Source organism: Grammomys surdaster, unplaced genomic scaffold (genome assembly GCF_004785775.1).
Source record: "Grammomys surdaster isolate TR1022 unplaced genomic scaffold, NIH_TR_1.0 140, whole genome shotgun sequence".
Taxonomy (NCBI): domain Eukaryota; kingdom Metazoa; phylum Chordata; class Mammalia; order Rodentia; family Muridae; genus Grammomys; species Grammomys surdaster.
Window position 1 is genome coordinate 5,364,672 of NW_021604598.1, and position 13,043 is coordinate 5,377,714.

Consider the following 13,043-nt stretch of genomic DNA (forward strand, 5'->3'; position numbering starts at 1 on the left):
AATGCCTATCTTTAAAACTAAAATGTGTTTCTTGGGGGCAACAGATACATGCATTTTTGTTTCTTGGTCAAGTAAGTCAATCTGTGTCTTTTGGTTAGACAATTGAAGCCATTTATGTATAAGGTTATGGTTGAAATGTGAGTGTAAACTGAAATCATGTTAACTTTTGGTATCATTTTTTGTTTTCTTAGTGGCATTTTGTGCTTTAATAATTAGGGCTTAATATTTCTTTCCAAATCTCTTGCCTGTGCTCATTCCTTATTTCAGTTTAAAATATAAATGATATGAATATGCCTTCTTGAGTTTGGTTTATTGTATAAAAAATTTTAGACTGTTTAAATCATGGTAAGTTTCTCCTTCAATTATGACAGATAGTTTTGCTGGGTATATTAGTCTCAGCTATTTGCCATTGTATTTTATGACTTAAAATGTATTCATTCCAGGCTCTTCTAGTTTTCAAATATTCTACTGGAAAAAAAAGTTAGCTGTTATGCTGGTGGATTTCCATTCATAATGCTACTTGAGGATTTTTTTAATTATGTCCTTTAATATACTTTGCTATGTATACTTAGTGTTTTAACTATGATATGTTGTGGGGATTTTCTTTCTAGTCTGTCTGGTGTCCTGTGTGCTTCTTGTATGTGTATGGGCATGCCTTTCCTTACTTTTAGGACATTTTCTTCTGTAATTTTGTTGAACATATGATCCATGTCATTGACTTTGGATTTTTCTTCCTCATATATGCCTGTGATTTGAAGGTTTGAGCTTTACTTGGGGGCTGGAGAGATGGCTCAGCCATTAAAGGCTAGGCTCACAATCAAATATACAAGAGCTTTACTTGGTATCCCACATTTTCTGTATATTCTTTCCTTGTGTTTTTATTTTCATGTCATTTTTTATTTGGACTACATCCTCTACTTATCTTTAAGTTCTGATATGCTATTTTCTGCTTGATTGTGAAAAAAATTCATTATCCTTTAATTATGACAGTTTCGCTAGGTATAATTGTCTGGCTTGGCATTGTTCCCTTTCAGCACTTGAAATGCATCATTTCAAGCCTTCATGAATTCATCATGAGATATCAATTATTGTTCAGAAGAAGCTGTTCAAATGTTATTTGGTGTATCTTGTGGCTTTCAATGTACTTTGTTCTGTATTTTTAGTGTTTTAAGTATAATATGACATGGGCTTTTTTCCTGGTCTTTTCTGTACATGAATATATACTTCTTTGCCTTGGTTTAGGAAATTTTATGCTATGATTTTACCATTTTTCATTTATACCATGATCTTAGAATAAAATTCCATTTTATGTTCATGATTCAGAGATTTAATCTTTCAGAATGTCCAATGGATCACTTTATCTTTTTCATTACCTAAATGTTTTAATTCTTCTCCTATGTCTTTAAATCCTGGTATTTTGTCATCCCCTTGTTTTGCTCTATTACTGATGGTTTGTAATTAAAGGATGCTTTCATAATTAAAGGATAATAATTTTTTCCACAATCAAGCAGAAAATAGCATATCAGGACTTGAAGTAGAGGATATAGTCCAAATTAAAAAAATGACATGAAAATAAAAACACAAGGAAAGAACATACTTTTTTTTATATGTCTGCATTAATTTTGTTGTTTCATTTAGACATTTCTGTTCCCTCCCAATTCATTTAGGAGTCTGTATCCTCTTGGATTTCTGTGAACATAGCCATTCTGTCAAATTATTTGCCTGGATAGGATTAGTAATTTTTAGAGGAGTTATGTTTTCAAAGCTTTGCATGTTTGTTGTGGTTTTCATATTGAATCTTGCGCATCTTGGTTTAAGTCATTGGTTCTTTATTTTAAAGAACCTTTATTCTTTAATTTGAAATGTAATATTAAATGTAATATTAAAATAGATGTTATAATAAGATTGGTGTGTGTACAGAAAATTGTCTCCTGTACCAATGCATTCAAGGCTGTTTCCCACTTTCTGGTCTATGAGATTTAGTGTATCTAGATATACGTTGCTATCCTTGATCCACTTTGATTTGATTTTTGTGCCAAGTGATAAATATGGATCTATTTGCATTCTTCTACAGATATCCAGTTCAACCAGCACCATTTGTTAAAGATACTTTCTTTTTTCCATTGTATGATTTTTGGCTTCTTTGTCAAAAATCAAGTGTCCATAACTATATGGATTTATTTCTGGGTCTTCAATTCTATTCCATTGATCAATCTATCTGTTTCTGTAATAATACCATGCAGGATTTATCACTTAAGACCTAGCTATACTGCTCCTGGGCATGTATGTAAAATGTTGCACCAAATCACAAGGACATATGCTCTACTATGTTCATAGTAGCTTTATTCATAGTAGTCAGAAACTGGAAACAACCCAGATGTCCCTCCATTGAAGAATAGATACAGAAAATATGGTTTATTTACACAATGGGATACTATTCAGCTATTGAAAACAAGAACACCATAAATTTTGCAGGCAAATGGATAGAACTAGAATTATCCTGAGTGATGGAAGTCAGACGCAAAAGGACATGCATGGTACATACTCACTGATAAATGAATATTGTCCATAAAGAATGGAATAACCATGATATACACCACAGACCCAAAGAAGTTAAATAAGAAGGTCTAAGCAAGGATGCTTGAATCACACCCAGAGGGGGAAATAAAATAGTCATAAGAGGCAGAGGTAGGGAGAGATTTGAGTGGGGGGGGGTGGAGAGGAATGAGAAGGCAGGATCAGGTGTGGGGAGAGATAGAAGTCCAGAGAGCCAGGAGAATAAATGGAGATGGCAGTGGGGAGGGAAGGGTCAAGGGGGATCTGTAGGAAATCCCAGAGACCTGGGAATAGGGAATGCTCCCAAGAGTCAATGCAGATATGCCTAACAGTGGGGACATGGAATCTGAAGAGGCCAAGCAGGACGCCCCAGTAGAAGGATAAGGACACAAACCTTCCCAACCAAACTTTTGACCCAAAATTTATCCTACCTAAAAGAAGTGCAGGGATGGAGCAGAGCCTGGAGGAAAGGCCAACCAATAACCACCCCAACTCAAAACCCATCCCATGGGCAAGCAGCAATCTCTGACATTATTTAATGATCCTCTGTTATGCTTACAGACAGAAGCCTAGCACAACTGTCTTCAGAGAGGCTCTACCCAGCAACAGACTGAAAAAGACGCATGTGGAGAGCTTTTGGTGCCACTTATAGAAAGTTTATAGCAATTTGGCAAGTACTTGTCACTGGGCTCAAGGAAGTAGGCTCGGATAAGAATGATCCACTGGTACTGGGGAAACCTGAAAATTTGGGCTAATACAAAGTTCAAGGTAAACTTGGCCTAGAAATGTGTGTGACTTTCCTTTTGTCTTGGTAATCCTGATAAGCTCCCAGACCCAGGAATCAGGGAACTTTGTTTATTGCTTTGTTTGATTACTACCTGATGTGATCTTTTTGTTCTTTGCCTTGTTTAATCACTTTGTCTTTGACCTAAGAACTGACTCTATTCTTTGCTAATACCTAGAATGGTATAAAAGCTGGCTGGGAAAAATTAAAGCTGCTTCAGCCTCTGCACTGGCTGCAGTCATGTTATAATGTTTGTCTAATTGTCTTTTTCTTTTCAGTCCTCACTCCTGCTCTTGAGACTCTGTTGACTGACTGAGTTGGATTGGTCAGATACAGATAGCCATACCCAAGCACTGGACAGCAGTCAAGGACACTTTTATGAAAGAGTTGAGTGAAAGATTGAAGGACCTGAAGAACATGGGAGCCCCATAGGAAGATCAACTGAGAGACCCTCTGAGAGCTCTCAGAGACTGAGCCACCAACCGAGAACACAAACAAGCTTGAACAACCCACCCCCCCCCCCTACCCCCCCACACACACTCCCTATACATATGTAGCAGATATGCAGCTTAGTCTCCATGGCTACCCTGTCTGGTCTCAGTGGGAGAGGATACACCTAACCCAGCACAGACTTGATGTACTAGGGTCTGGGGAATTCCCAGGTGGGTCCCACCTTCTCAGAGAAGAAGGGGAGGGACTCTGTGAGAGAAGGAACAGGAAGGGGAGTAGCATTTGGGATCTAAATTGATTAATTAATAAAGACTTTCTAGGCAGAAATACATTGAAGATGAGGATGGTGCTTCTGATAGGCCTGATTCTGTTAGGCCTGGGTTAAACAATATTTGTGGCTTAGTTTCTAACCAAAAATGTTTTAAAAGTATAGTAAAACAAAAAGGGTATAGAAAACAAATATAATGTTTTTCTATAGTAGAATTGTATTATGTCTTCTGGTGTTTAAAAAAAAAGAAAGAGAAAAATTTAAACTATAGTAAAGGAAGACAACAAGCCAAAACCTGCACAGCTACCTAAAAGAGCCCTCTGAATGCTCCTATAGCCCTCAAATTCCTTATGTTTAATATACTTTATCTCCCTTTTGCAAATAAAGCAAAATAAAAGCCCAATTTTATTAGAACTAGAATGACTCATTTAGGAATACGAGCAGAAAAAAGATGAAGCATAAGTGTTATTTGTTGTTTGTTGTGGCCACACATCACTCCGGGGGCTGGATGATGGAGGGTAGCTTCGTGAAGCTGTCACTACAGCTGTGGTGCAGACCAGGTCCATAGGAAGTCAGAAGGAAATTTTTTTTCTGCACAGGAGGAGAATCTGCCCATTGTCCATCTCATAGCATTTACGTTAGTCTTCAACGTTCAAAACAGTACTGCTAAAGCATGCAGATAAGGGACAACAGATTAATTTAAAATTTAATTTAAAAATTGAAAATAAGCTGAAGACCAACAATCCTATTTGTTTATACCAAATTTCTGCAGTGCCGTGGAAGATTCTTAGATGCGCTTACCTCAATCTGTAGTTTTCTTCTACTGAAATAATTATTTTGGTGGGCCACGAGAAGGGAGGGGAAAGAAGTAATATCAGGGGAGTGCTTATACCTGCTAAGTACCTTAACAGTATTTAATTGGTGCTCATTGGCCCTGCAATTAGATAACATTATGATTTATACTGAAGAAACAAAACTTTACAAGGTAACACGAGCAAGCTTATTAGCACAGGACCTACCACAAAATAGACACCAATGTTTTTTTTGAATGGATGATAGGTGATAGACCAAGTATGAAAGAACCAGGATCAGACTTAGCTCTGTTACTTCATGTACCCCATTTTCTCTATCATAATACATTGCCTTCCAGTGGGACCATACAAAGTGATTTTAATGGCTAAAGAAGATCTCTGCCAACATAAGCCTAATACACCTAGTAACCGGTGGTTTCAAAGCTCCTTTTAACTTAAAATATTTGTTTCATAAGGAACGAAAAAGGGAGGGCTTCCGGTCTGGTCCCCAAGCACTGAGCAGATCCCAGGCAGCAGCTCTCCAGCAAATCTTAGAAAACCCAGAGGAAGCGGGCCTCCCAGGAGCTCTAACCTGGGTAGTATCTTAGGTAAGGAGACAGCAACACCCGCCCCAAACAGGGAGTAACTGGGACCCACTGGGACCCAAGAATTCATTCCTGACCTGGAGCACTGGCTCCTTCCTGTCTGCGCCAGAGCACTGAGCAGATCTTGGGCCCCAGTTCTAACCCTAGTAGTAACACACACCCCACACAGTTCTGAAACAACCAAGGTAACAGGAAAGACAGGCTCCAGTCAGAGACAGGGCAGGTAGCACTAAGGAGATCCAGATGGAGAAAGGCAAGCGCAAGAACATAAGCATCAGCAACCCAGGGTACTTGGCACCATTAGAACCTAGTTCTCCCACACTAGAAAGTCCTGAATCCCCCATTTCACCAAGAAAGCAACATTCAGCTTTAAAATCACTTCTAATGATGATGATAGAGGACTTTAAGAAGGACATAAACAACGTTCTCCAAGAATTTGAAGAGAACACAGGTAAACAGGTAGAAGCCCTTAAAGAGGAAACACAAAATCCCTTAAAAAATTACAAGAGAACATAACCAAACAGGTGAAGGAATTGAACAAAACCATCCAGGACATAAAAATGGAAGTAGAAACAATAAAGAAATCACAAAGGGAGACTACTTTTGATAGATAACCTAGGAAAAAAAATCAGGAGTCATAGATGCAAGCATCACCAACAGAACACAAGAGATAGAAGAGGGAATCTCAGATGCAGAAGATGCCATAGAAAATATTGACACAGCTGTCAAAGAAAATGCAAAATGCAAAAAGTTCTTAAAACAAAACACCCAGGAAATCCAGGACACAATGAGAACACCAAACCTAAGGATAATAAGTATAGATGAGAGTGAAGATTCCCAACTTAAAGGGCCAATAAATATCTTCAACAAAAATTATAGAAGAAAACGTATCTAACCTAAAGAACAAGATGCCCACAAACATACAAGAAGCCTACAGAATGTCAAATAGACAAGACCAGAAAAGAAATACCTCCCATCACATAATAATCAAAACACCAAATGCACAAAACAAAGAAAGAATATTAAATGCAGTAAAGGATAAAGGCCAAGTAACATATAAAGGTAGACCTATAAGAATTACACCAGACTTCTCACCAGATACTATAAAAGCAAGAAGATCCTGGACAGATGTCATACAAACCCTAAGAGAACACAAATGCCAACCCAGGCTATTATACCCAGCAAAACTCTCAATTACCATAGATGGAGAAACCAAGATATTCCATGACAAAATCAAATTTATACAATATCTTTCCACAAACCATCCATTACAACGGATAATAGTGGGAAAGCTCCAATACAAGGAGGGAAATTATACCCTAAACAGAGCAAGAATGTAATCCTCTTCCAACAAGTCCAAAAGAAGATAGCCACACAAAGATAAATCCATCTCTAATAACAAAAATAACAGGAAGCAACAATCACTTTCCTTAATATCTCTTAACATCAATGGACTCAGTTCCCCAATAAAAAAGACATAGACTAACAGACTTGATACATAAACAGGACCCAGCATTTTGCTGCATACAGGAAACCCACCTCAGTGACAAAGACAGACACTATCTTAGAGTAAAAGGCTGGAAAACAATTTTTCAAGCAAATGGTCCTAAGAAACAAGCTGGAGTAGCCATTCTAAAACCTCCAGCTCTAGAACACAAAGGGAGGGACTCATGGCTCCACCTGTATAGGTAGTTGAGGGTAGCCTTGTTAGGCATCAGTGAAAGTGGAGGGCCTTGGTGCCTGAAAGTTTGGATTCCCTAGTGCTGGGGAATTTGAGAGCAGGGAGGAGGAAATGGGAGGATGGTGGAAGCACACCCTCATAGAAACTCCCAGAATTATATGTATTAGACAAGACAGAGACAGGCTGCCAGAAGACTAGATTCCAGAACTCAAACAAAAAATTATCTTGATACTAAAATTTGCCTTGAGAATTGTATATTACAGAATACAATGAGTATATCTACTCATCAAGAAAGCTGAGCAGACCTCCTCGAACCCCTGATGTCCTGGAATTTCAGCCAGATGTAGTGAAGACACAGGATTATCAATTTACTCTTCTCCCCACTCCTCTTCTAATATCTCAACCCCTATAATCAGCTTGAAGAAGTTAATGAAGAGTCGGTGCCCCTATTCCCTGGGCTTGGGGACTGAGGTGGTTAATATTGAGCTGTCTTTCTAGGGAAAAGTAGTGGTTTTGTTGGAACAGGGAGGAATTTCTAGGATTTATTGCATAGCCATAACTTATTGGTAGAAATCTGTGTAATAGTTATTAAGCTGAAGTTATAATTTTTTAAATAGTACAAAATTTACTTTGATTACAAATTTAAGGTTTTCATTTATATGAGTTTCTTATTGATATATAAGTGAGATTAATATTGTTACTCTCATAGGCATTGCGCCTATATAACACACTTAGGAATACAAGGATTAAACCCAGTCCTTCCCTAACTTTTTTAACTGATTTGAGATGGTTAGCCTGTGAGCTAAGGGCCTATAGCACATTCATGGCTCTGAGTTTATTGTTAGGGTGTTTTCTATATTTTATTTAGAAATTGCCTTACATGGATAGTTGGTTTTCAAAACGTCAGAAGTCCACAGAATTGATGTTACAAACATTTCTGTAGTAATGTTCATTTTGATTTGAGACCTGTCTGCTCCGGACAGCTTCCTGTCTTGGATTCTAAGAAGAAATTGAGCATCTTTGGAGTTACTCCAGTTGTGGTGAGACAGCCACTAGACAAGAATTGCCTCTTTTCATCTACAGACAAATTACTGTCCAAAAAAAAGGATACACTTGTGGAATAGTCGACTGATTATATCTGCCAAGACAGTAATCAGCCCTTAATAATTCTGCATCACTAGGTCTGTCAGATGATCCTGGGCCAGAAGGCTGAAGATGGGATGCTCCAACATTTTGTAGTATAGGGACTGTCCAGGTGTTCAGGGGACTCTATAAATTGGCTAAGTTTTAGAAGCTATGCTTTGTGCTTCCCATAATTTCAATTATTTCAGTCATTCTGGATTTCTGACAGGGTTGAAGACTTATAGTCTCATAACCAATCCCGGCTATTTACTTTGAGAGAACAGATTTGAGAGGATGGTTTTCAGCTGACGTTCATTCTAAAGCCAAGAAAAAAGCCAGGTTCAGAACTAAGTCTTTTAGTTAGGAGAGATGACAGAGGTTCTGGTTAGTCAACAAAATGTTGGACTGAGTGAGTATTAGGTCAATGTTGTACCTTACTGATACAAATTGGTATAGTTATGCTCTAATTGTATTTTGAGAGAAAAATTTTATCTTAACAGGAAGGGTGATATGTAGCAGGAGCTAAGGTGGGAGGAGTAAGAAGAGGAAGAGGAGGAGTAAGGAGAGGAGGAGGAGATTGAGAGGAGAAGCTAGAAGATGAGAGAGAGATGTGAGGGGGACATGGAGGCCGATGTTCGCGTGTCTCTGCCAGTCAAAGATAGTTGGTATATCTAGGTTGGGTATTGGGTTACATTTCTGATTGTATGGGCATCTTGTTATTGAGCATTACCAAACTTATAAAGCCTTTGATTAACATTTAAAAATAAATAAATAAAATAATAATAATAAAAGAAAGAAAAGAAAGGAAAATGGAAGAGAATGCAACCTTTGAGGACCTTTAAAATAATTTAATAGGCATTGTACATGAAAATAACAAAATTCATAGGACAAAGTTATGTGTAAGGAACATTTTATTGGTTAACATACTGGTATCATTTTTGTTGAATTCTGATAATTACTTTAAAATACCCATCTGGTGACATTTTCCAAAACATGTTACTTTTTAGTGAATGTTATATATCTTTCCCTCTTGACTCCACACAGAAAAGAAAAAAAAATCTACTTGAAAATGTTAAAATCAACACAATACAGCATTTTTTCTTAGCTATTTTGTGTTCAGCATTAAAATGTTTTCCAGCTATAAAAGTTGGAATATAATTGCTTACCTATTGTAAGTAATTATATGTAACTAATCTATGAAATTGAATCATCTTTTATGGTTGACCAAAAACATAAGGAAAATATAAGTATAAAAAGTCCAAGATGCTTAACTCAGAGCAGATGCATATCCAAACATCTAACATGTTTAAAGTTTATCATGAAAAGAAAGAGACAATTTTACTCTTTGATGGACACACTTTATCTTCAAAGTAATTACCAATTTTCAAAGCATTTTTGATAGGTAGCTTTTATTGAGAGATGAAATTTATAAAGCAATACTGTCTTCATCATAAACTAATAATAAATGAGGCTACCACCATCATCGAGTTTCTCAGAGCCTGCACTCTTCTGCATGGCTCAGAGGGTCTGGGCTGATCCACTGGTACTGGGGAAATGTGAAGCAACTTGACTAGCTGAACTGAAAAGGAATTACTTCACTTTGGTTTCAAAAATTATATTGATATTTTCCATACATATTCCTTCGGAACTCTAGAATGAACATCTGTTAATGAGGTATAAGTTGACTTAATCATTTATGAGGTAAGCTTGACAGACTGGCATTCAATGTAAACGCAGTAATTTATCATTAGTAGTAACCAGAAAAGTTTAAATGATTTTATCTTGCTTTAAAAGTGTCTCTTAGTAAAGCTTGTGATTTTTATTGTTGTAAATAAGGCTGGAAGTGTTCATTTTGACACACGTCTTCGCACTACAGAATGTTGGGGTGCCTTGATCTCAATTAATCTTCAGTACTCTGTACATACTATTTTGAAACACTGTGGTGAAGTACGGTCGGGAATCCTTGAGCAGGATACTGCAGAGGGGAGGGTTAGCCGCATTGGAAGGGTCTTCCACATCCCAGATCTCAAGCATGCTGCAACCAGGTCTGAAAAATAAAGCATATAGTCACATTAAATAAAATGACATGTTCACATTTCTAAATGCCTCCAAAATTTCCAGAGGCTAATTAATTTAACTACTTAAAAATTTAAAACCCTAACTTGAGAATCCATTAAGTCCAACACCTAGAATAAAAATGAAGTGAAGCATGATACATCTCTAGCCCCAGTCAACACATGTGAAACATAAAATCTGGAGTCAGAAATACGTATCTGAGAAAGTTTACCTCCAAATGAAACACAACCATGCTTGCTAATCACCATTCCCTTCCAGTCATAAGATGCATTTGTAGTTGGGTGACATAAGTTAAAGAATAGCTAATTAAATCCTTTGAAGATCCATACTTTTTCAAATGTGAAAGTGCCCTGATTTAGTAGACAAACATATATCCAAGGCAGAGAAAGGAGGTTCTTAGACTAAGTTGTTCTCTGTAGCCCCTCCTTTTTGAGGGTGTCGATAAATGTACACTAAGTGATGTAATATGTCATGATAGAGAATAACTCTACATTGGAAATTTTTTTTAGTGTATGTTTTGAAGTATAACAAAAAAATCCTGACATTTCCTATGTAAAGTTTAACTATGGATTCTATTAATGGTTCTCAACCTACCTAATGCTGCAGCCCTTTCATACAGTTCTTCTTGCTATGATGACTCCCAAATAAAATTGTTTCGTTGCTACTTCATATAACTTTTCTAGTTATGAATTGTGATGTAAACATCTGATATGTGACCCCTGTGGAAGGGTTGTTTGATGCCAAAAGGGGTCACCACCTATACGTTGAGAACCGCTGCACCAGTTGCTAAATTGAATACCTGGATATTTTGAATCAGTTTCTGCTAACTTCCTATTTTTAGAGTTTTGATCATCAATGCATGACTGGTAAGTGTGACTTGAAAAGTGAGCACTTTAAGTAATACATTCTAATGACACTGGAGCCTATTTTGATCTCTCGACTGATGAATGGCATTTTTGTTACAGGCAATTTACTTGCCTGAATCTGTTGATATTTCTGCCAGAAATATAAATAATAACCTAAAAGAAATCCCCTGAAGACATTACTTTGTTTTTATTTTGGAAATACAAATCTCAAAGTATCTGTGTTTTTACTTATGCAATATTTAGTTATGAGAAAATTGAAGCCTTATATCCAGTATAACTAAGTAACAGTAGCAGATAAATATACTTAACTTATACCTTAGACATAAAATAAAAATATTGCAAACATTGGAAAAAATATAGAATATTTTACAATAGATATTTTAACATGACTTAAGTATTTCATGATAAATTCCTGTGCCAAAACATCACCTTACTTCCTTAGTCTTTATATAGTTTATGCTTCTAGTGGAATGTAAGTTTAAAAGGTCATACAAAAATTAAGATAGTAAAATATGATGTTAATAGGTATTATGAGAAGATAGTATAATTTAACTTCTCTACATTGCAATGGTCATAGGTTAATGGGATATATCTAAAATACTAAGCCTTCTGTAGCAGCACTGTATCAGTACAGAATCAAGTGAGGCATTTGCTACTTTACAATATACCATACTGTACATAATATTATGAGTACTCGCTTTGCTTTACCATATACCGTATTATACATAATACTATCGATACTCACTTTGTTCTCACGACACACCATGCCTCTTCTAGAACATAATAATTCACATGTAATGCCAACAGCTTATTTCTCACTTCAACTGCAGATTTTCGACTATATGCAGAATAAACTATTTTTGTTCGAGCCCTTTAAATGTAAACAACAACAATTACAAACCTATTTTAAGATCAATAATAGATTAAAGAAGAGTTGCTAGCAAGCTGATACCCTAGCCCTTGGTTGATAGAAGATGATAGAAGATGGATATGACCACAAATGATGCAATTGCTTGGAGAGATTAATTTTCACCTGTCTATGTCTATCTTCAATGTACTGAATCTTACAGCAGTTTGAAGCCTGTTATATCTAAGATAAATATATAGATAATTTGTACTGGGTGGCCGGATGATGACTGAGGTTGTAAACATCACTTCATACAGTCCACAAAAGAATCTGTTAATAGAATATAATTCTGTCACCTAGAAGCTGAGGCTTGTGACAACATGAATATTGATAGATAATTTCCCCTCTAGAAGCTAAAAACAGACAAACTGAGGTGGAATATTGCCAAGGGAATATTTATCAGTGAGCATCCTGGATACTTCCATGGATAGGAAAAGCAGCATAGAAAATTTTGAAATGCCAGCATGGACATTCAAATGTGGATAATAGAAGGTACATTGGAGTTGTTACAAAATCCTAAGCAAACTACATGTTGTTCGGGATGCTCAATCACTACAACTAGGTAGAAATTTTCGGATAAATCAAAATTATTTCTTCTAGCAGTGAACCAAAAAATAGGAGAAAAAGATTCTTTTAAAAAAGACAGACTGACAAAACTCATTTTTAAATCCATACCTGCTGCACTGGGATGAAGACCTGAATTCAGGTCCCTTACACCCAAAGCCAATTATATTAGCGCACATCTGTGACCCAAGCAGGGAGAACAGGAGACACACAGATCCCAGAAACTCTCTGGCCAGCTTAGCTGAATTCTACATCAAGCAGACTTTGTCTCCAAAAATAAGGTGGAGAGGAATCAGAAAATACATTCACCACTACCTCTGGTCCATAGATATGCAGAGAGAGAGAGAGAGAGAGAGAGAGAGAGAGAGAGAGA

The 13,043-nt window shown here is 36.7% G+C and overlaps 1 protein-coding gene across 1 annotated transcript in view; it reads right to left on the reverse strand.

The window, feature by feature from the left end:
• Positions 1 to 9,151: 9,151 nt before the first annotated feature.
• Positions 9,152 to 13,043, reverse strand: part of Dpy19l2 (dpy-19 like 2) — a 100,447-nt gene continuing 96,555 nt past the window's right edge. The window contains exons 21-22 of the mRNA XM_028763923.1: positions 11,945 to 12,070; positions 9,152 to 10,304 (exon numbers count right to left, since the gene is read on the reverse strand). Of these exons, the coding sequence (XP_028619756.1) occupies positions 10,154 to 10,304; positions 11,945 to 12,070 (277 nt within the window). The 3' untranslated portion in view covers positions 9,152 to 10,153. The remainder of the gene's footprint in view (positions 10,305 to 11,944; positions 12,071 to 13,043) is intronic.